Here is a 22,381-nt window from a genome sequence, read left to right on the forward strand (position 1 = left end):
TTCCGTTCTGTTCTCAAAAAGACCGTTCCAACCCAACACGAAGAGCAGTAGAAACCACAAATACATATTCGTATTCATTAATATAATCACACGGTCTTTTTATGCATATATAGACTCCATTTCATTTGCACATCATGTAGCCTGAGTTGTGCATTTGATTTCAGAATGCCCGGCAATGGCAATGGACGAGGGACATTAGGGACGGCCGTACCTTGAGCATTAGTGACATGCATGCCGGACTGAAGAGAGAGGGAGAGGGGAAGAGCACTAGCATCGGCTCGGATCCAGAGAGAGAGAGGAACGGGGGTGGAAGAGCGAGAGAGACGGTAGAGGAAGAGCGAGAGACGGGGAGGGAGAACTCTGTCCATTAATTTCCAAATGTCTGCAGCTAAGAATAGCCCGTAGATGTTTCTCTCTGCACGTTCCCTAACGCGCGCGCTCTCTCTCTCTCTCTCTTTCCTCTCTCTCGCACACACACACACACACACACACACACACAGGATGCCACACATCTCCCCCGAGACGCGCGCACGTGCACGCACACTCGCTCGCTGTCTCACGCCAGGGGGTGCAGCTGTATCCCCTCGCGCGAGCTACACACGCCAGGAGAGATGTACCCCCCAACAACCTCTTCCTCCCTCACTAAAACACACATAGCTCACACACAAGGCTGACCTTGACACAGTTACCAGGTCGTTCATGAAGCAGCAATAAAAACAAACATAATCATCCATCTCTACCCCCCACACTCTCACAATCACCAAGCAACCATGTCCCCCCGCGGATCTCTTTCACCACAGAGTTATTTTACGCATTATTTTTCCATTGATGTGTGCTAGAATGTGTGTATGACAGGGACAGGCATCGTGAATCCAGGGCTGGGCATATGGCTATAGCTCCCAAGGAAATCAGGGCTCACCGTCCACGGTCTGGAACTTGAACGAAGGGGAGCGAGGAGCGAGTCTGTGAGTGGGGGCTGTGTGCGTCATGTGCTGCAGCGCCTGGCGGCAACACACATATTGGCTACACACACAGGTTTCGGGACAGAGATTTTCTCAGGCATTCAGCGCTGAATTGATCGGCTCTAGTCGCTTAGTAGCTTATAGTCCAAAATACTGGCTGATCTGGACGGAGACGATTTCGTGTTCTGATCTGGGTTTTTTTGTTTGTTTTTTACATTTCTAGTCATTTCTACTATTTCTAAAGAAAAAGGGGTGCTATTTCCTCCCTCCCTCTCCATCCATCCATTCTTCCATCTTCCCCTCCCCTAAGGGCCGCTGGACGGATAGCCGAGGAGGCCGTGGAGCGCACTTGTTCACGAAGGAGAGAAAGAGGACGGGCAGGACACAGTTTTTTCCAGCGGGCAGAGGCACTCTGCGGGGCGGGGTTGGTGTTCGACTTTCACGGCTTCTGCACTGCGCTCGACCCGCTTGTGGAGATCACGATGACTGGTGGCGAGACACCAGAGCGGTGGCGGATGCTCCCCACTCCGCTATGGTGATGTCGCCCGCGTCCAAATGTCCCCTCCTCGGATGAGACCACGTATGAATGGACGGCTGTGCAGGTGATGGAGAGAATATGATCATTGTGTCGAGGGGGACATCATTTAATTGTTAAGGGAAATTCGATTCAGCGCTAATATTAGCCTACATTACATTACAAACCACGACGGATTTCAATTAAAGATGATTATTGAATGCAAATAAGAAAAATCAACAAATGTCAAATTTATCCTTTTCGTGTATAAGGATGCCAGTTCATCTTTGCGCGCGTGTAAAGCGAGTGTGAGGTGGCGGGAGACAAATTAGCCAGTGTACCAAACATTGCGGATGTTGCAAAATAAATAAATAATTATAGATTTGAGCTCTTTTTCCCAGCATTTTTTGGTGTCTGAAACGTACCATGGCAACCACGACCAACATGCCCGGTTGAGGGGAAAGACTTGGTGGATTTATTTTCTTATTTTTTTATTTTGATAATCTGGTTGATTTTAATATTGTGCTGTGGTCATGATGACAATACAACATTTTATCTACAAGCGAAGCACAAGAAGCTTCTGACGAACATATCGCACGGTGCTAATGGTTCGGGAGAAGACGTTGGAGCAGCCATGGAGAACATGAAACATTTATACTAACTCATCTTGGAATATCCCCAATCTGATATCCCCAATAACCCCCAAAGAGCCTTGCTCTTCTTTTTTTGGACATCTAAAAACGAACTGAAGAGGAATTGTGAAGCCTGCAGCACTGATAGTCGTGCAACAAGCCAAGCTATCCAGCCCACCCCACGTTGCATTTTTTTTACCCCCGCACTTGACATTAGCACTAACGCACGGACAGAGACCAAAGCCTACATGGCGTCTTCATCTTGTAAAGGCCGCACCATATAGGCTACCGCCCCCGCATCTCTCCCCCTATGCAGGTGGAAGAAGCAGAATAAAACAGTTGTGTGTATGGGCAGTCCGCAGGCAGATGGGATGTAATGTTGTGTGGTCGTGCTGAGCATTCGCCTCCTTCTCAGCTACAGCTGCTTTGTAAAGATTTGGTGTCCAGAGAATGGCGCGGTTCGAAAACGAGATGCCGTCCAGGTATGGCGGCGGCCAGCTGGACCAGGGCATGGGCATGGACCTGGAGGCCCTGGCCGCGGCGGCAGCCGGCAGGGCGGCCCGCCTGGAGGCCCCGGGGGCCAGCGGGTCTACAAGCAGTCCATGGCGCAGAGAGCCCGGACCATGGCCCTGTACAACCCCATCCCGGTGCGTCAGAACTGCTTCACCGTCAACCGCTCGCTGTTCATCTTCAGCGAGGACAACTTTGTGAGAAAATACGCCAAAAAGATTACAGAATGGCCATATCCTTTACATGTTTCTCCTCACTGTGTAACATAACATCAATGCTAAACCCCGAATATCAGGTAGGCCCACTGTACTAGCAATGTTATTATCATAATGGGAAGATGATCTAATGATGGGACCTATCTATGTGACTCTACCATTAGCCAATTAGGTAGGGCATCATTAGGCTAGTGTGAGCATGTAATGATGACAACATAGCCTACTAGACAACAACACTCAAAGGAAATGATACACTCTAATTGGCCTGCTGCTCTGGCAAATGGATGAGATTGTTTTAAGGCTTTTGAATCGTTCTGTTCAATTGTTTGAATGGAGATTGAACACAGATGTGTGTGAAATATTTTCAGTACACGAATGAGTAGGTGTGTCCAAACTTTTGACTGGTACTGTATGTGTGACGTGTATGTGACTATAGCCTCCTGATTCCCCAGGTGTAAAATAATCTGTGAATTGAATCATTTAAGGCAACACACATACACTATGCTCTTATACTTGGAGGAGAGAGATGATTCATCAGTTGATTCTATACATTTATTATTCAGTATCATTCAATAGATGACACAGTAGCAGATCATTATATAGATTAATGATTAAATATGATCCAGTTGAATGTTTCACTAATGATTCAGTAGCAGATCATTATATAGATTAATGATTAAATATGATCCAGTTGAATGTTTCACTAGATGATTCAGTACATGATTTTATAGATTTACTGTACACTCTTAGAAAAAAGGGTTGCAAAACAGTTTCTTCGGCTCTCCCCATAGGGGAACCCTTTTTTGTTCCATAAAGGAGAACCCTTTTTGGTTTCAGGTAGAACTCTTTTTGGGTTCCATGTAGAGCCCTCTGTGTAAGGGGTTCTACCTGGAGCCAAAAAGGGTTATTCAAAGGGTTCTCCTATGGGGACATATGTGGTCACTACCAGTAAGACAACACAAAGGTCCCAATGGCACCTTGTTTACTGTACCCATATGACTCATGTTATCCATAAGATAAGGGTCAAAGTAACTATGTGAAACAAACCGAAAGCTGGCAGAATGGTCGTTCACACATATTCTCATGCAGCAGTGAAAGATGGTGACTTTTTTTCTCGCTCACCCTGGAAATTCAGTAAACAGTTTTGAATGAATAGCACATTCTGTCTCTCTCATAACTGTCTCTCCTATTACCTCAGATGCTCTGCTTTGTCCCAGATCAACTGTCATGGCCCCTTGACCTCTAACCTATAACCCCTCCCCTAGCCCTACCCTGTGTAATATACTACCTCATACACTACCTCGTCAAGGGATGAGGCACTGAGGGAGGTCAGGAGGTCAGTTCACCCTTTGTGTGTGTGTGTGTGTGTGTGTGTGTACTTCTTGTCATACTTGGTTGTATTTATTTATGTATCTATGTACTAAAGCCCAGGATATTCCGTGGTATTTATGGATTTTGACTGTTACTCTGAACATCACATCACATAACACTGGGATGGAAATCCTACCATCACAAATGAGAGAGGGAGAAAGCCCAGAAAAAGCAAGGGCAAATGGATAAAGAAAAAGGAGGAGATTTAGAGAGATAGAAAGACAGAGAGAACGAGAGACAGCCCAGTATTGTTAAAGCCCCGTGTTTTCTTTGCTGTGTGGAATCAGGGATCTACATTCAATCTGCAGAATCTAAATTATTTATTGGCCTTTCTCTCCCTCGCTGCTATCTGCTGCTGCTAACTACACAACCTGTTCCACACGCAGATACCGTGGGCTCTACTGTGTATTAGGGCTGGGAATTACCAGGGACCTCACGATACAATATTTTTAAGTGCTGATACGATTGTGTTTCGATTCTCACGATTCTATATGTACTGCGATTCGATACTGCGATTCGATATTGCAATTTGATGTTCGTGAACATATTGCTCAGTGAGAGCATGAGACAATGAGTTTTGATCAGACATGGAAATAGAAGTGCTGAACAAATGTTGGCTCACTATTTAAAAAGAAGATGGAGAACAAGCTACAGGATGAAAAATACCAGCGTTTCGGTCAGGTACAGCCGACTAGCTCTAGGTAACGTAATGCAACACACACACACACACACACACACACACACACACACACACACACACACACACACACACACACACACACACACACACACACACACACACACACACACACACACACACACACACACACAGCGGCCTGTTGTCTCTACCAACTTAGTCACGTCTCCTGGTCTGGATCACTCATTTCCCGCCAGACAAAAAATAACAGAGGCTGCATGAAAGACTTTCACTGGCGAGATCCTCTCCTCCCTCCCTCCCTCCCTCCCTCCCTCCCTCCCTCCCCTCCCTCCCTCCCTCCCTCCCCTCCCTCCCTCCCTCCCTCCCTCCCCTCCCTCCCTCCCTCCCTCCCTCCCTCCCTCCCTCCCCCTGTTATCTGACACAGGGATCTGCTGTGTGGGGTCATCATGTATCAGATGTTGGCTGTGTGTGTCTACTGGAGTTGGGGTTATCCTACCGGATTGGCAGACCAACCTGGAGAGAGGGGTGTTTCTGTTCTCTTTATAGGCCGGGTGTGAGGAGGAGGGGAGGACAGGCAGCATGAGAAATGAAGGAGGAGAGGAAATGAGAGGAGTGTTGTCCTCCTCAGTTCATACTCAATGCAGTATCAGGAAGAAGGAGGAGAGACAGAGGGGAAGAGAGGGGAGGAGAGAGACAAAGAGGAAGAGGAAAGAGGTAGATTGAGATGGTAGAGACTGAAAGAGACAGAGAAAGAGAGAGAGTGGGAGAGAGAGGGAGAGAGAGAGCAAAAAAGAGAGAGAAAGAGAGAGAGAGAGAAAGAGAGAGAGAGAAAAAAGAGAGAGCTAGAAAGAGCGAGAGAGAGGGGGGGAGCTGCCTGTCTGTGTCTAAATCATTTAAAATGGAGCGGGAGAAAGATGAGAAAGAGCTGTATGAGCTAAGACCTAGATACCACTGCAGATCACACACACGCACACACACATCCACGCACGCACGCACTCACACACACACATTTTGGGGATTTTACCACAAAATGTAATGCTACTATTTTCCACTCTCGCTCCCTCTCTTACTCCCCCTCTCCCTCTCTCTGCATGCTGACTGATAGGATGTGAAGTTTTATATTTTCCTCTCTTGTTCCTTTACCTTTACTTCCTTTCTCTTACTCACATCCAATCATCACTCTCTCTATACCTCTCCCTCTCCTTCCCTCCAATCATCACTCTCTCTATACCTCTCCCTCTTCTTCCTTCAAATCCATCACTCTCTCTATACCACTCCCTCTCCTTCCCTCCAATCATCACTCTCTCTATACCTCTCCCTCTTCTTCCTTCAAATCCATCACTCTCTCTATACCTCCTCCTCTTCTTCCTTCCAATCATCACTCTCTCTATACCTCCTCCTTTTCTTCCTTCCAATCATCACTCTCTATTCCTCCTCCTTTTCTTCCTTCCAATCATCACTCTCTATTCCTCCTCCTTTTCTTCCTTCCAATCATCACTCTCTATTCCTCCTCCTTTTCTTCCTTCCAATCATCACTCTCTATTCCTCCTCCTCTTCTTCCTTCCAATCATCACTCTCTCTATACCTCCTCCTCTTCTTCCTTCCAATCATCACTCTCTATTCCTCCTCCTTTTCTTCCTTCCTATTCCATAGTGTTTTTTCCTCCTGAGTGGGTGTGTGTATGCGTGTGTTTATGTGTTTATGTATGGGCTATACACTATTATTGTTTTTATTGTCATTTTGCTATTCTAACGGTTATTACGATGGCCACGGTTATTTTGGCTGACCAATAATCATCATCCAAAATTCCATGACCGTTACAGCCTTAATTATCCATTAGAAATGGAAACCAGGCTACTCTGACCTGACTATACCTTTGTCAGGCCCACTCATGTGCTGTGTATCTATAACATGGGTATACACTGAGTTTACAAAACATTAGGAACACCTACTCTTTCCATGACATAAACTGACCAGATAAATTCAGGTGAAAACTATGATAACTTATTGATGTCACTTGTTTAATCCACTTCAATTAGTGTAGATGAATGGGGAGGAGACAGGTTAAAGGATTTTTAAGCCTTAAGACAATTGAGACGGATTGTGTATGTGTGCCATTCAGAGGGTGAATGGGCAAGACAAAATATTGAAGTGCCTTTGAACAGGTTATGGTAGTAGGTGCCAGGCGTATCGGTTTGTGTCAAGAACTGCAACACTGCTGGGTTTTTCACGCTCAACAGTTTGCTGTGTGTATCAAGAATGATCCAGCACCCAAAGGACATCCAGCCAACTTGATTAAACTGTGGGAAGCATTGGGCAGCATTCATGTGGAAAGCTTTCGACACCTTGTAGAGTCCATGTTCCGACGAATTGAGGCTGTTCTGAGGGGAAAAGGGGGGATCCAACTCAATATTAGGAAGGTGTTTTACATTTTTTGTCCACTCAGTGTATCTGTGTGTGTGTGTGTGCCTCTCAGGCCCACTCTGATTGCCTCATATCACTGACTACTGTCTACTGTCTGGTAACAGATGTGTGAATTGATCCATATTATGATTCCCATGGGAAGGCTCCACTCTCTACTCTCACATACAACAACATGCTAAAACTGAACCAGGATCAGTATGTACAGGCCAGCTCAGGTTATCTGGCAGGTTGAAACTGACCTATGAACAGTTCTAACCACAGTCATATTCCCTAGTCCCACTTAACGGTGCAGATCGTGCTACGTCATTCTGATGACTCAAGTTTGTGACTTTCGTTGAGTAACGTATCTGTAATTAGGATTTCAATTTTATTTAAATGATTATATATTTTAAAATCTTTAACTCTGGATTGTTGAAAATTACCCATAAGTAACCATTTCACTGTTAGTTTCCACCTGTTGTTTACAAATCATGTGACAAATAACATTTGATTCTGCCTATAACTTGGCGTGAAATCTGAATATTCTGTGTCATTAGCTAGGTTTCCATCTGATTGGCGAGAGATTTTCATGCAAATCTAAAACAATCTGCATGAAGGAAATATGAGCATTTTCCCACCGGTGGTGTGTTTCCACCAAACGGACTTGTTGCGGATAAAAATCAGTGCGTGATGACGTAGTGCACACAAAATGTACTTTTTCGCTTACGTTTCATTTCCCTAATAAAAAACGAAAGTTCAATGTCTTTCCATCGCATTTTCAACTCTACTGAGACGTGGTTATAGGTCAATAAAGGGTGTTTCATCTGTCAAAGCTTGTGTATTTCTCCTACTGCTGTTTGTAGCTTATAGGCCCAATCCTACATTGAGACAAGTGCACATTTTGTGTAAATCATACATTAAAGTCAATGGGACATTTGTGAGAGCATTTGACTTCAGCACAGTTAGGATTGGAGCCTATGTGTTTATCTCAGGATGCCTTATACTGTAGTCTTGTTGATGTGTTTGGTGCCCTTGGTTGGGTGGATCTACTGTTTCCAGACCTCAGCCAGGTGGGGCTATCAGTCTCCTGGGGTTTCAGCTTAGTCGTTGTTATTTGACCTATTATTATAACATTTCGTCCTTGTTCTAATCAATAGCAGATATAATGGCTTTTCAGTAGTGTGTTTGATTTGAACAGCAGCTTGTGCTGGATGGAGAGAGTTGACACTTGGCTCGGGGACAAACTGTGGTGCAACTGATACACACACAAGATGGAAGGATCTGGAAAGCCAGCTGGAGTGTGTCCATGTGGTTCAACTTCTCCAGCCTCTACATCTGCATTTGAGAGGATTAGAGAAAGGAGTGTGTGTGTGTGTGTCTGTGCACGCGTTTGTGTCCCAGTGGATTTGACTCAGTGAATTTGACCCAGTGGATTTGACTCAGTGTATTTGACCCAGTGTATTTGACTTCAATCAATTGCAAACAAAGGGTAACCACCAAGAACTTGCGTAATTGAATCAGGTGTGTTAGTGCTGGGTTGGGACAAAAGCCTGCACACACAGCATCCCCCCAGGATCATGCAGTAATGAAGCACACCGGTGCAGTCGTTAGAACGTTTTTTTTAGTGCAGGGGTCAGGGGTCAACAGCTCCAGTCTTCCAGCACCACATCATCTTTTGGTTTTCCTTCTCTCTCTGTAATCAGAGACTGAACCAGGTTTCCCCAGCCAATCCATCAATGGCATTCAAAGATCAATTATTGATCAACAGGAATTTGGAACTGAAAGGACCGGGTGTAGAGGTTGGAGAGTTGGTTAGAGAAGTGATGCGCTGCAGGGAGATACCGTGGTCCAAGCCCAGGCCTTGTGATCAGATGTGTAGCTTACCAACCTGGCCTCAGGGCAATTCGTAAGGTTTGGTATGCAAATTTGTTTCCCTCCATTTAGTATGATATGTTATGCTACATTAGGTTACATTATGAATGGAATAGCAGTCATACAATATCATACGAATTAGAGGACGTATAGTATCATACATCTTACCTGGTTATGCAATATCATACTATTTGGAAGACCTAACTTATCATACATCTTGGAGGTTGTTGCAGCTCTATCTATTTGTTGTATTTATTTACTTATTTATTTATGAGGGCAAATCATACTCAATGAACTAGAGTATAGTACAAAAATAATGGGTATCAGAATAAGAATGTCTGTAACAACAATGTCAATGACATCAACAATAACAAAAAGTTAATTGAGTATGATTTGCCCTCAAAAATAAATAAGTAAATTAATACAACAAGTATTTTCCTGAGCCCAGGCTGCTTATTGCACCATAACAACAAAGGACAATTTCAAGGAGAATTTACTTTGCTGGTTAGGAGAACTAACAACGAAGGTTAGGAGAATTTACATAACAGGCTAGGTGAATTAGTTTAAGGTTAGGAAAATGGTTAAGGGAAGGGTTAGCTTAAAATTCGGTAAAACTTAATTTTAAGGGTACCTAATAAACCATTTATAAGGCATTTATTAATTGTGTGTTCACCATGTATTAATCATTACTCCCACATTTGCAAATGTTAGTAAGCTAATTATTATGTATATGTCATTAAACATCCTGTATTGTGTGCTTATTCTTTTAACAGGTACTGCTGGGATGTCTTCCAATGGTAAACCCATCTTTTTGTGAGAAATTACACTGCTCACTCAAAACATTTCTAAAGTATTTCTAAAGTATAAATAGCGCTTACTTTAGATTTGGGACTTTTGTACAACTTCAGCCAGTAGTTTCGAAAGTGGTGCTCATAAGCCAAAACGATCCCCGTTTTTTCAGTACTATGTCATCAATTCTTTTACTACATCTGGAATTTTATTTTTGTTATTATTATTATATTTTTTTTGTTGGGCAATTCGTATGAAATGTTAAGAATCCAATTCATACAATATGTTACGAATTGGTTGTTCTTAAGATCCAAGACTACATCTTTAAGTAATGATTAGTAAATGGTTTATAAATGCGAGAGTAATGAATAATAAATGGTGAACACACAATATATAAATGCCTTATACATTGTTCATTAGGTACCCTTAACTTAAAGTGTTACCAAAATATTACAGTTGTCCCCGATAGTGATGCGCGGGTTGACTTGGTTATATCCGCAGGGCGGGCGGATTGAATAAAGAGAAAACAATACATAAAAATTCATTATAGTATAATTCTTTATATCTATGGGCTATATTGAGGTTTTTCTTTCATATTTTTTTTTATTTGTGTGTAAGCCTAAGCTTTAGGGCCTAAATTTACGCATGCCAAATAGCCTATACTCCAATCACCAAACGCTTTTGGTAACAGGCAGAAAAATGTAATGTCGGTCCACTGAGGAAATAAGGACAATGTCCGAGTTTAATTAAATAAGAGAAAAGCTGTGAAATGGAGAAATGAAAATAAAGAGAAGGGAGGGACAGAAAAGTACTGATTGTGAAAGATTTGAAGTGGTAAAAGAGGATGATAGCAGTGCTGGCTATGTTATGTGTGATGATTGTGAGGCACTATACAAATTCAACAGTCACAAGACGGGGACTTCAGATAGGCCTATGGCACGAGAAGGGAACTGTAGCCTACTGTTCAGATGGGTTAAATGGAAACTGAAATCTGGACACTGACTGTAGTTCTATAACCTCTCACATAACCTTAATATGAACTCCTCCAGAATTAAGCATTTCCTGCAGTAAAATGATACACCAAATTTACATTTTGACTGAGGAACATGAATGGAGAAATATGATTTATTTCTTTCAGCGTCTTGAGAATGCAAATGCACCGTTGGTAATGTTGAAACTTGTTGGGTCATTTTCACAGTTTTCTATTTCCTTACAACCAGTCAAGCTGATGTCATTTGAAAACTTTGCACAGAAAACGTTTCCCAATTTTTTGTTGTCGAGTTATTGCATTTTCTCTCCGGTCCCTAAACGTATTTGCTTCACAAAATAAGCAGAGATGATGGAGAAAACTTTACCGATGTCAAAGAGATTGAAGCAATCTATCATTTTTGACATTATTCTGGTGAGCAATGGTTTATTTAGTCTTCTAGGGCAACATATAATGACAAAAGAGAAGCTGCATGTATCTAATTATAGACAAGTTGACTAACAAATAGCCTACCAAAATGTTGGAATTTATAAGCAGAAACAACGGCTATCTAAATTAGGCCTAAAGAATTGTGCACTCGCTGTAAAAAAATCTTTCCACCATCTCTGACTGAAGTTTACAGAACATTTTCTATATAAACAGCTGACCTGCTCACCACTAGTCCCCGACGTGACTCGAACACTCAACCTTTTGATTGCGAGAAGGCCCACCCAACCTCCCTACTTTAGTTTCTGTCTTAAGTGACCATACCATTATTGCGTTTGTAATGTCTGTCCAGTGAGTCCAGTCTGACTTCACTGCAGGTGAGCGGGTGTCTTCTACTGTTTGTGAGCGGTGTGTACCGTTACTGTACTGTATGGGTATGTCTGAAATAGATCCTTCCACCCTCCCACCATGTTCTCTAGCACAGTGGAGGATGGGAACAGAGGTCAGCTCAGGATGGGGGGAGGGACTTCTCTTTCTTCCCTTTCGCTGTTTTGTAACCAATGATCAGACCTTTTCATAGACACGTTTATTATCTTATTATCAATAGGGCTGGCACAATTACTGCATAACCATGTAACCGATGGTTACGGATGAAGACTGTCATTAAAGTAAATTAACTGTCATAACAGGTTTACATATTTGATTATTTAATTTTGTAAAATGAGCAGCTGACTGAAGAAAATGTGCATCTTAAAAAAAAATATATATGTATACTGTATATATAATATTGTTTTTATTATAATATTTTGCTATTCGAACAGTTATTACGATGACCACGGTTATTTTGTCTGACCAATAACCGTCATCCAAAATTCCATCACCGTCACAGCCTTTATTATCCATTAGAAATGGAAATTCACCCAATCTGAATACCAGGCTACTTTGACCTGGCTATAGCTTAGCCAGGCCCACCCATGTAATGAGTGTCTATAGCGTGGATATACAGTGCATTCGGAAAGTATTCAGACCCGTTGACTTTTTCCACTTTTTATTACATTACAGCCTTATTTTAAAATGGAGAAAATAATTTCCCGCCTCATCAAAACACACAATACCCATAATGACAGGTCTTTTTACATTTTTGCAAAAGTATTACAAATAAATTACTGAAATATCACATTTACATAAGTATTCAGACCCTTTACTCAGTGGTTTGTTGAAGCACCTTTGGCTGCGATTACAGCCTCGAGTCTTCTTGGGTATAATGCTACAAGCTTGGCACACTTGTATTTGGGGAGTTTCTCACATTCTTCTCTGCATATCCTCTCAAGCTCTGTCAGGATGGCACGTCGCTGCACAGCTATTTTCAGTTCTCCAGAGATGTTCGATCGGGTTCAAGTCCGGGCTCTGGCTGGGCCACTCATGGACATTCAGAGACTTGTCCTGAAGCCACTCCTGCGTTGTCTTGGATGTGTACTTAGGGTCGTTGTCCTGTTGGAAGTTGAATCTTCGCCCACGTCTGAGGTCTTGAGTGCTCTGAAGCAGGTTTTCATCAAGGATCTCTCTGTACTTTGCTCCGTTCATCTTTCCCTCTATCCTGACTTCCAGTCCCTGCCACTGAAAAACATCCCGCCTACATGATGCTGCCACCTCTAGAGTGACACTTGGCATTCAGGCCAAAGAGTTCAATCTTGGTTTCATCAGACCAGAGAATCTTGTTTCTCATGGTCTGAGATTCCTTTAGGTGCCAAGGCCCTTCTCCCCAGATTGCTCAGTTTGGCCGGGCTGCCAGCTCAAGGAAGAGTCTTGGTGGTTCCGAGAACGATGGAGGCCACTGTGTTCTTGGGGACCTTCAATGCTGCAGCAATTCTTTGGTACCCTTCCACAGATCTGTGCTTCGACACAATCCTGTCTAGGATCTCTACAGACAATTCCTTCGACCTCATGGCTTGGTTTTTGCTCTGACATGCACTGTCAACTGTTGGACCTTATATAGACAGGTGTGTGCCTTTCCAATCATGTCCAATCAACCGTATTTACCCCAGGTGGACTCAAATCAAGCTGTAGAAACATCTCACGGAAGATCAACGGAAGCAGGATGCACCTGAGCTCAATTTCGAGTCTCATAGAAAAGGATGTGAATACTTATGTAAATATGGTATTTCTGTTTTTTTATTTGTAATACATTTGCAAACATTTCTAAAAACCTGTGGGTCTGAATACTTTCCTAATGCACTGGGGAATGTACTGAGTGTACAAAACATTAAGAACTCTTTCCATGACATAGACTGACCAGGTGATTCCAGATTAAAGCTATGATTCCGTGTTGATGTCACTTGTTAAATCCACTTCAATCAGTGTAGATGAAGGGGAGGAGACAAGTTAATAAAGAATGATTTTTAAGCCTAGAGACAATTGAGACATGGATTGTGTATGTGTGCCACTCAGAGGGTGAATGGGCAAGACAAAAAATGTAAGTGCCTTTGAACGGGGTATGGTTGTAGGGGCCAGGCGCACTGGTTTGAGTGTGTCATGATCTGCAACGCTGATGGGTTTTCCAACATGACACAACTGTGTGAAGCATTGGAGTCAACATGGGCCAGAATCCCTGTGCAAAGCTTTCGATACCTTGTAGAGTCCATGCCCCGATGAATTAAGACTGTTCTGAGGGTAAAAGTGGGTGCAACTCGGAATTAGGAAGGTGTTCTTAATGTCTGTAGTTCTGTCCTTGAGCTGCTGTTGTCTAATGATCTTCTGTTTTATGTTTCATGTTTTGTGTGGAGCCCAGGAAGTGTAGCTGCTGATTTTGCAACAGTTAATGGGGATCCTAATAAAATACCAAACACCAAATACCAGTGTATATCATGTTTAGATAGGTAATGCTACTCTCCCTCTCTCGCTCTCTGTCTGTACCCTTCCCTTTCACTACCCCCTCCTCTCTCTCTCCATCTCTCAGTCTTGCATTCTAGCTTTCCGCTGAATTATTCCGTTTTGATGGCAGGCTGGTACTGTATGTGTGTATTTCAGTGTGTATATGTGTGTGTGCATATGTGTGTGTGTATATGTGGGTGTATTTGAGTATGTGTGTGTCTGTGTACGTGTGTTTGTGGGGAGCAGGGGGGGGGTGACGTGGAGCAATGCTATTTTTGGGAGCCGGGTGCAGAGTGCGGAGAAAGAGAACGAGAGAGATAAAGAGGGAGAGCAAGAGAGAGAAATAACGAGAAAGAGAGACAGACAGAAAGACAAAGACAGAGAGGGAGAAATAGACGGAGAGAGAAAAATAGAGAGAGAGAGCATTGTTAATGGATGGATTCTTCATGCTTGACTTCTTTAGTCACATGGTCATGCTTCTATCAGACCAACCTGCTCTCTGTGAAGACACCTGCCTCTACCTGCAGTACACACACACACACACACACACACCCGCACGCACGCACGCACGCACGCACGCACGCACGCTCGCACGCCCACACACACACACACACACACACACACACACACACACACACACACACACACACACACACACAACACCCACCCACACCCGCACCCACACCCACACACACACACACACACACACACACACACACACACACACACACACACACACACACACACAGAGCATAACAAAAGGTGACAGTGACAAGTGTGACACAGGGGCATGAGACAGATGGGCTAGAGAGGGCCAGAGTGAGGCCAGGCGCTGGAGGGACAGGTACAGCCACAGAGGCTGAGCACAGCTAAACTGAGGCTCGAGGTAGAAGGTATTATCATTTACAGCTAGAGACAGATACTATTTCTCCACTATCATATAGAACCTGATGTACTGATGCTAGTGTGCATGCGGCAGTATATAATTTCAGCAGACATACAGCATACTATACGAAGCCTCCTCCCTAAGTCTGTTTTATTCACTGCTTTAGCACACTCTGCCAACCCGGATGTCTTAGCCGTGTCTGAATCCTGGCTTAGGAAGACCACCAATAACTCTGAAGTCTCCATCCCTAACTACAACATTTTCAGACAAGATAGAACGGCCAAAGAGGGCGGTGTTGCAATCTACTGCAGAAATAGCCTGCAGAGTTCTGTCCTACTATCCAGGTCTGCACCCAAACAATTTGAACTTCTACTTTTAAAAATCCACTTCTCTAAAAACAAGTCTCTCACCGTTGCCACCTGCTATAGACCCCAGCTGTGCTCTGGATACCATATGTGAACTGATTGCCCCACATCTATCTTCAGAGCTCGTGCTGCTAGGTGACCTAAACTGTGACATACATAACACCCTGGCCATCCTACAATCTAAGCTCGATGCCCTCAATCTCACACCAATTATCAATGAACCCACCAGGTACAACCCCAATGCCGTAAACACGGGCACCCTCATAGATATCATCCTAACCAACTTGCCCTCTAAATACACCTCTGCTGTTTTCAACCAAGATCTCAGCGATCACTGCCTCATTGCCTGCATCCGTAATGGGTCAGTGGTCAAACGACCTCCACTCATCACTTTCAAACGCTCCATGAAACACTTCAGCGAGCAGGCCTTTCTAATCGACCTGGCCCGGGTATCCTGGAAGGATATCGATCTCATCCCATCAGTAGAGGATGCCTGGTTATTTTTTTAAATGCCTTCCTCACCATCTTAAATAAGCATGCCCCATTCAAGAAATTTAGAACCAGGAATAGATATAGCCCTTGGTTCTCTCCAGACCTGACTGCCCTTAACCAACACAAAATATCCTGTGGCGTTCTGCATTAGCATCGAACAGCCCCCGTGAAATGCAACTTTTTAGGGAAGTTAGAAACCAAATGCACAGGCAGTTAGAAAAGCCAAGGCTAGCTTTTTCAAGCAGAAATTTGCTTCCTGCAACACAAACTCAAAAAGGTTCTGGGACATTGTAAAGTCCATGGAGAATAAGAGCACCTCCTCCCAGCTGCCCACTGCACTGAGGATAGGAACTCTGTCACCACCGATAAATCCACTATAATTGAGAATTTCAATAAGCATTTTTCTACGGTTGGCCATGCTTTCCACCTGGCCACCCCTACCCCAGTCAACAGCACTGTACCCCCCACAGCAACTCGCCCAAGCCTTCCCCATTTCTCCTTCTCCCAAATCCAGTCAGCTGATGTTCTGAAAGAGCTGCAAAATCTGGACCCCAACAAATCAGCCGGGCTAGACAATTTGGACCCTTTCTTTCTAAAATCATCTGCTGAAATTGTTGCAACCCCTATTACTAGCCTGTTCAACCTCTCTTTCGTGTCGTCTGAGATTCCCAAAGATTGGAAAGCAGCTGCGGTCATCCCCCTCTTCAAAGGGGGGGACACTCTTGACCCAAACTGCTACAGACCTATATCTATCCTTCCCTGCCTTTCTAAGGTCTTCGAAAGCCAAGTTAACAAACAGATCACCGACCATTTCGAATCCCACCGTACCTTCTCCGCTATGCAATCTGGTTTCAGAGCTGGTCATGGGTGCACCTCAGCCACATTCAAGGTCCTAAATGATATCTTAACCGCCATCGATAAGAAACAGTACTGTGCAGCCGTATTCATTGACCTGGCCAAGGCTTTCGACTCCTTCAATCACCACATCCTCATTGGCAGACTCAACAGCCTTGGTTCCTCAAATGATTGCCTCGACTGGATCACCAACTACTTCTCCGACAGACTTCAGTGTGTCAAATCTGAGGGCCTGTTGTCCGGGCCTCTGGCAGTCTCTATGGGGGTGCCACAGGGTTCAATTCTTGGGCTGACTCTCTTCTCTGTATATATTAATGATGTCGCTCTTGCTGCTGGTGAGTCTCTGATCCACTTCTACGCAGACGACACAATTCTGTATACCTCTGGCCCTTCTTTGGACACTGTGTTAACATCCATCCAGACGAGCTTCAATGCCATACAACTCTCCTTCCGTGGCCTACAACTGCTCTTAAATACAAGTAAAACTAAATGCATGCTCTTCAACCGATCACTGCCGGCACCTGCCCGCCCGTCCAGCATCACTACTCTGGACGGTTCTGACTTAGAATATGTGGACAACTACAAATATCTAGGTGTCTGGTTAGACTGTAAACTCTCCTTTCAGACTCACATAAAACATCTCCAATCCAAAGTTAAATCTAGAATTGGCTTCCTATTTCGCAACAAAGCATCCTTCACTCATGCTGCCAAAGATACCCTCATAAAACTGACCATCTTACCGATCCTCAACTTTGGCGATGTCATTTACAAAATAGCCTCCAACACCCTACTCAACAAATTGGATGCAGTCTATCACAGTGCCATCCGTTTTGTCACCAAAACCCCATATACTACCCACCACTGCGACCTGTACGCTCTCGTTGGCTGGCCCTCGCTTCATACTCGTCGCCAAACCCACTGGCTCCAGGTCATCTACAAGACCCTGCTAGGTAAAGTCCCGCCTTATCTCTGCTCGCTGGTCACCATAACTGCACCCACCCGTAGCACGCGTTCCAGCAGGTATATCTCACTTGTCACCCCCAAAGCCAATTCCTCCTTTGGCCGCCTCTCCTTCCAGTTCTCTGCTGCCAATGACTGGAACGAACTACAAAAATCTCTAAAACTGGAAACAATTATCTCCCTCACTAGCTTTAAGCACCAGCTGTCAGAGCAGCTCACAGATCACTGCACCTGTACATAGCCCATCTATAAATAGCCCAAACAACTCCCTCTTCCCCTACTGTATTTATTTATTTTGCTCCTTTGCACCCCAGTATTTCTACTTTGCACACTCATCTACTGTCAAATCTGCCATTCCATTGTTTTAATTGCTATATTGTATTTACTTCGCCACCATGGCCTATTTATTGCCTTTACCTCCGTTATCTCACCTAATTTGCTCACATTGTATATAGACTTATTTTTCTACTGTATTATTGACTGTATGTTTGTTTTACTCCATGTGTAACTCTGTGTTGTTATATGTGTTGAACTGCTTTGCTTTATCTTGGCCAGGTCGCAGTAGTAAATGAGAACTTGTTCTCAACTTGCCTACCTGGTTAAATAAAGGTGAAATAAAATAAAAAAATAAAAAGATGAGTCTTTGTCCAAATGGCTTTATCTCCAAGTCTCTTTATAGCCAGGTGAAATCAATCGTTCGTTTTTTGTTCTTCCATTTGCCTCCCAGTCTCTCCTTTTGCCGTTCAAAGCGTTGCATTGTATGAGGAAAGGAGATGAGGAAAGGAGGCCATTTTAGACTATCGAGTCCCAGCCATACCATGCGTATTATACAACAGAGGATGGAGAGAGAGACGGAGGGAGGAGAGAGGGGAAGAGGGATGTGACAGGGAAAAGGGGGAGGCTATATCAGTTAAGTTATGACCCAGGCTCTGTTCGTCTCTTAGTGTAGCTAGTGACAGGGGAGAAGATGGAGTAGGCTGTGGCAGAGAGTCAGCACACACACACACAGACACACACACATGCACAATGAAGTACACACACACTCATACACATGCACATCCACACACGTGTGCACACACACAAACACACATATGCACGCATGCATGCACAAACACAACACATATGCAGAGCACAAACATTCATCCCACATGAACTCACAGGAACATACATGTATAGAGAGACATGAAAAATAGTTATTTGGGCCAGGGATACATTCAGCTTTGTGTTTTTTGTTCATGAGTTTGATGCTGGATGGGAGACATGACCTGCAGGCTTGGTTTGTTCTGTTAATAGAGGAGCAGCTTGGGTATGGCTATTGGCAATGTTTATGTGGAGGAAGATGGAAGAGGGGCATTTGGTATACTGTGTGTGTGTGTGTGTGTGTGTGTGTGTGTGTGTGTGTGTGTGTGTGTGTGTGTGTGTGTGTGTGTGTGTGTGTGTGTATTGGCAAATATGTGTGTAGATAATTTTTGTGTGTGTTTGGGCAGGAAATGGCACAGATGGTAGTATTGGCTGTAGTGTGTGTACTGGCATATGTGTGTGTTTGTACATGCAATTGCATTTGTACTTGTGTGTGTGTGTGTGTCACATTGGTCACATGAAGTGGCACTAGCGCCAGCAGCAGTGTTAGCTTCCCCCTCCCCCCTCCTATCTGAATGGAACAACATCATCATCATCTACTGAGACAAGATGGTGTCTGTGTGTGGAGGGAGAGACATCAGGGTGGTCTGATGTGCTGCTATTTCTCATTGCCGCTCGGATGACATTTAATGAGCTTGAGAGTGTGCCCAGTCTGCATGTATGATCAGCATGTGCACTGCTGTGTGTGTGTGTGTGTGTGTGTGTGTGTGTGTGTGTGTGTGTGTGTGTGTGTGTGTGTGTGTGTGTGTGTGTGTGTGTGTGTGTGTGTGTGTGTGTGTGTGTGTGTGTGTGTGTGTCTGAGTGAATGTGTGTGTGTGCTCTGCTGCTGGTAACCTACTTTCCCCGAGCCCACTCACTGCTGAGGAGGAGAAACACTGCAATCCTTTCACACCCCTCTCTTTATCCCTCTCTTCTCTTGTTTCCCTGCTGCCTCTGCTGCTTCTTGCAGCTCACTTTTATTTGCAATTTTTTCACAAATTTCCTTCTCTGGTTTTCAGGACATGATCCACTCTCTTTCGTTCTACCTCTTTTCGTATTTACACCCTTAGGACAGCCAACTATTTCTCTCTCTCTCTCTCTCTCTTACTCTCATTCCCCTCTCTGTGTCTGTGGGTTTGCTGACGCTGCATCTCTAACTGGGATGAATGGACACATGAGACGAGGGGTAAAGAAAGGAGAGATAGAGAGATGAGAGGTAGAGAAAGAAGAGATAGAGAGACCAGGGGTAGAGAAAGGAGCGATAGAGAGCCGAGGGGTTGAGAAAGGAGAGATAGAGACCAGGGGTAGAGAAAGAAGAGATAGAGGAGGTGAAGGTAGAGGACCAGAAATGGAGGGATAGAGTGAAAAAGGGTAGTGAATGGAAGCACAGAGAGTAGCTGAAGGTGAAAGGGGTGGATCTGAAGAGAGAGAGAGAAAGGGATAGACGCAGAGAGAGGAGAAATGTCTGTACTGTTTGACAGGTAGAGGATGAGGAGAAGGAAAGCGGGAGGGAGAATAGAGATAGGAAGAGAGGGAAAGAGATAGAAAGGAAGAGGAGAGGGGATGAGGCTTAGTAGCCGTAGAGATAGGAGTGTATCAGTGATAAATATACTCTTACTGAGGAGATTGATAAAGAAAGAGGGATGGAATAAGGGAACAAGAAAAAGTAGAGGACAGAAGGACTTTATGAGGTTGTGGGGAGACAGGGGGAGAGAGAGACTTGTGTGCTATACTTTTGTGTGTGTGTGTGTATTTGTGTGTGTGTGTGTGTGTGTGTGTGTGTGTGTGTGTGTGTGTGTGTGTGTGTGTGTGTGTGTGTGTGTGTTTCTTGCTAACCAAATGGTCTGCTACCAGACTCCCTCCCTCCCTCCCTCCCTCCCATCCTTTCCCTGTAGATATGTTTGTGTCCAGCAGTCGGTGTTACATGTAAGATATATAAGCTATAATATAGGAAAGGGTGTGTGTTATGGAGATTGATGCTGGTTGCTGACTGTAGCTCAGTGAAGCTCCAGTCTGAGGACACAGACTCCTCTGTTTGGCCAGACAGACAGACGGACGGACAGACAGACGGACGGACGGACGGACAGACAGACAGACAGACAGACAGACAGACAGACAGACAGACAGACAGACAGACAGACAGACAGACAGACAGACAGACAGACAGACAGACAGACAGACAGACAGACAGACAGACAGACAGACAGACAGACAGACAGACAGACAAGTATATCTTCATGGACACACATGGACACACACATACACACAAGCATACGCACACACACACATCATCATCATCACTCCACACCATAAAGCTAAGGGAGTGAGGGAGAAGGGTGGAGAGAGAGACTGAGAGACAAAGAGACTGAGATAGGAGAGAGGATGAGAGGAAATGAGAAGAGGCAGGAGAGACAGAGAGGGCAACATCCACCCCCTCCTTCTCAATCTCTATCCTCTCTCTCTCCCCCTGTCTTCCCTTGCTTTTAACTCTGTCATGTTGCTATATATAGTGCGGTGAGGAGGGAGGAAGGAGAGATTCATAATTGAAGGTTCTTGGCAGCATGGATCAGAGCACTGGCCACATTAATAAGCAGATTGTGTGTGTGCAAAACAACACCGGCACAAAATGTGCAGAATGGGAACTTGACACACTTCACAATGGGGACAACACACACACACACACACACACACACACACACACACACACACACACACACACACACACACACACACACACACACACACACACACACACACACACACACACACACACACACACACACACACACACACACACACACACACACCACAGTGCAGTGCAGACACATCAAAGATACAGGTAGGAGTGAGTCCATTCAGTCCTGCTGAGAAGACACTCTCCACTCATTCATCTCCATCAGAGGCAAAGAACACATGATGCACAACCAGGAAACACACACACACACACACACACACACACACACACACACACACACACACACACACACACACACACACACACACACACACACACACACACACACACACACACACACACACACACACACACACACACACACACACAATGCCATATAGGACTAACACACACATACTACTTACATGTACACACACATGTTCACACATCCATCCTTTTCCTGTTTTATTCTCTATGGTTTCTCTTGACATTTCTTCTTTAGGGGAGTGTATCATTGCTACTGCTTCCCACTGCGGGTCTAAGCCAGCTAGCACTTAGTGACACATGTTTCTGTGAATATCTATGTGTCCATCATTTTATTGATTTATTCATTGTATGTTTGATTGATTGGTTGACTGATATCTCCATATCTCTATTTCTCTTCTTGATGATGCTAGTCTATCCAACCTTCCAGTTAACTATGTCCCCTACAGAGGAACATTCTAGTAGAGAATAGAGTGAGCCCAGTGATAGAGAGTTTCAGCTGGGTGAAGGTATATATATCCACTTCCTCAGAACCTTCTCAAACGTTCCATATCC

General features: G+C 44.3%; 1 protein-coding gene across 1 annotated transcript in view; it reads left to right on the forward strand.

The window, feature by feature from the left end:
* Positions 1-826: 826 nt before the first annotated feature.
* The window catches only part of LOC106606804 (voltage-dependent P/Q-type calcium channel subunit alpha-1A), a 131,242-nt gene continuing 109,687 nt past the window's right edge, over positions 827-22,381 (forward strand). The window contains 2 exon segments of the mRNA XM_045721286.1: positions 827-2,601; positions 2,604-2,850. Of these exon segments, the coding sequence (XP_045577242.1) occupies positions 2,559-2,601; positions 2,604-2,850 (290 nt within the window). The 5' untranslated portion in view covers positions 827-2,558.

The sequence above is a fragment of the Salmo salar genome, chromosome ssa06 (assembly GCF_905237065.1).
Source record: "Salmo salar chromosome ssa06, Ssal_v3.1, whole genome shotgun sequence".
Lineage (NCBI taxonomy): Eukaryota > Metazoa > Chordata > Actinopteri > Salmoniformes > Salmonidae > Salmo > Salmo salar.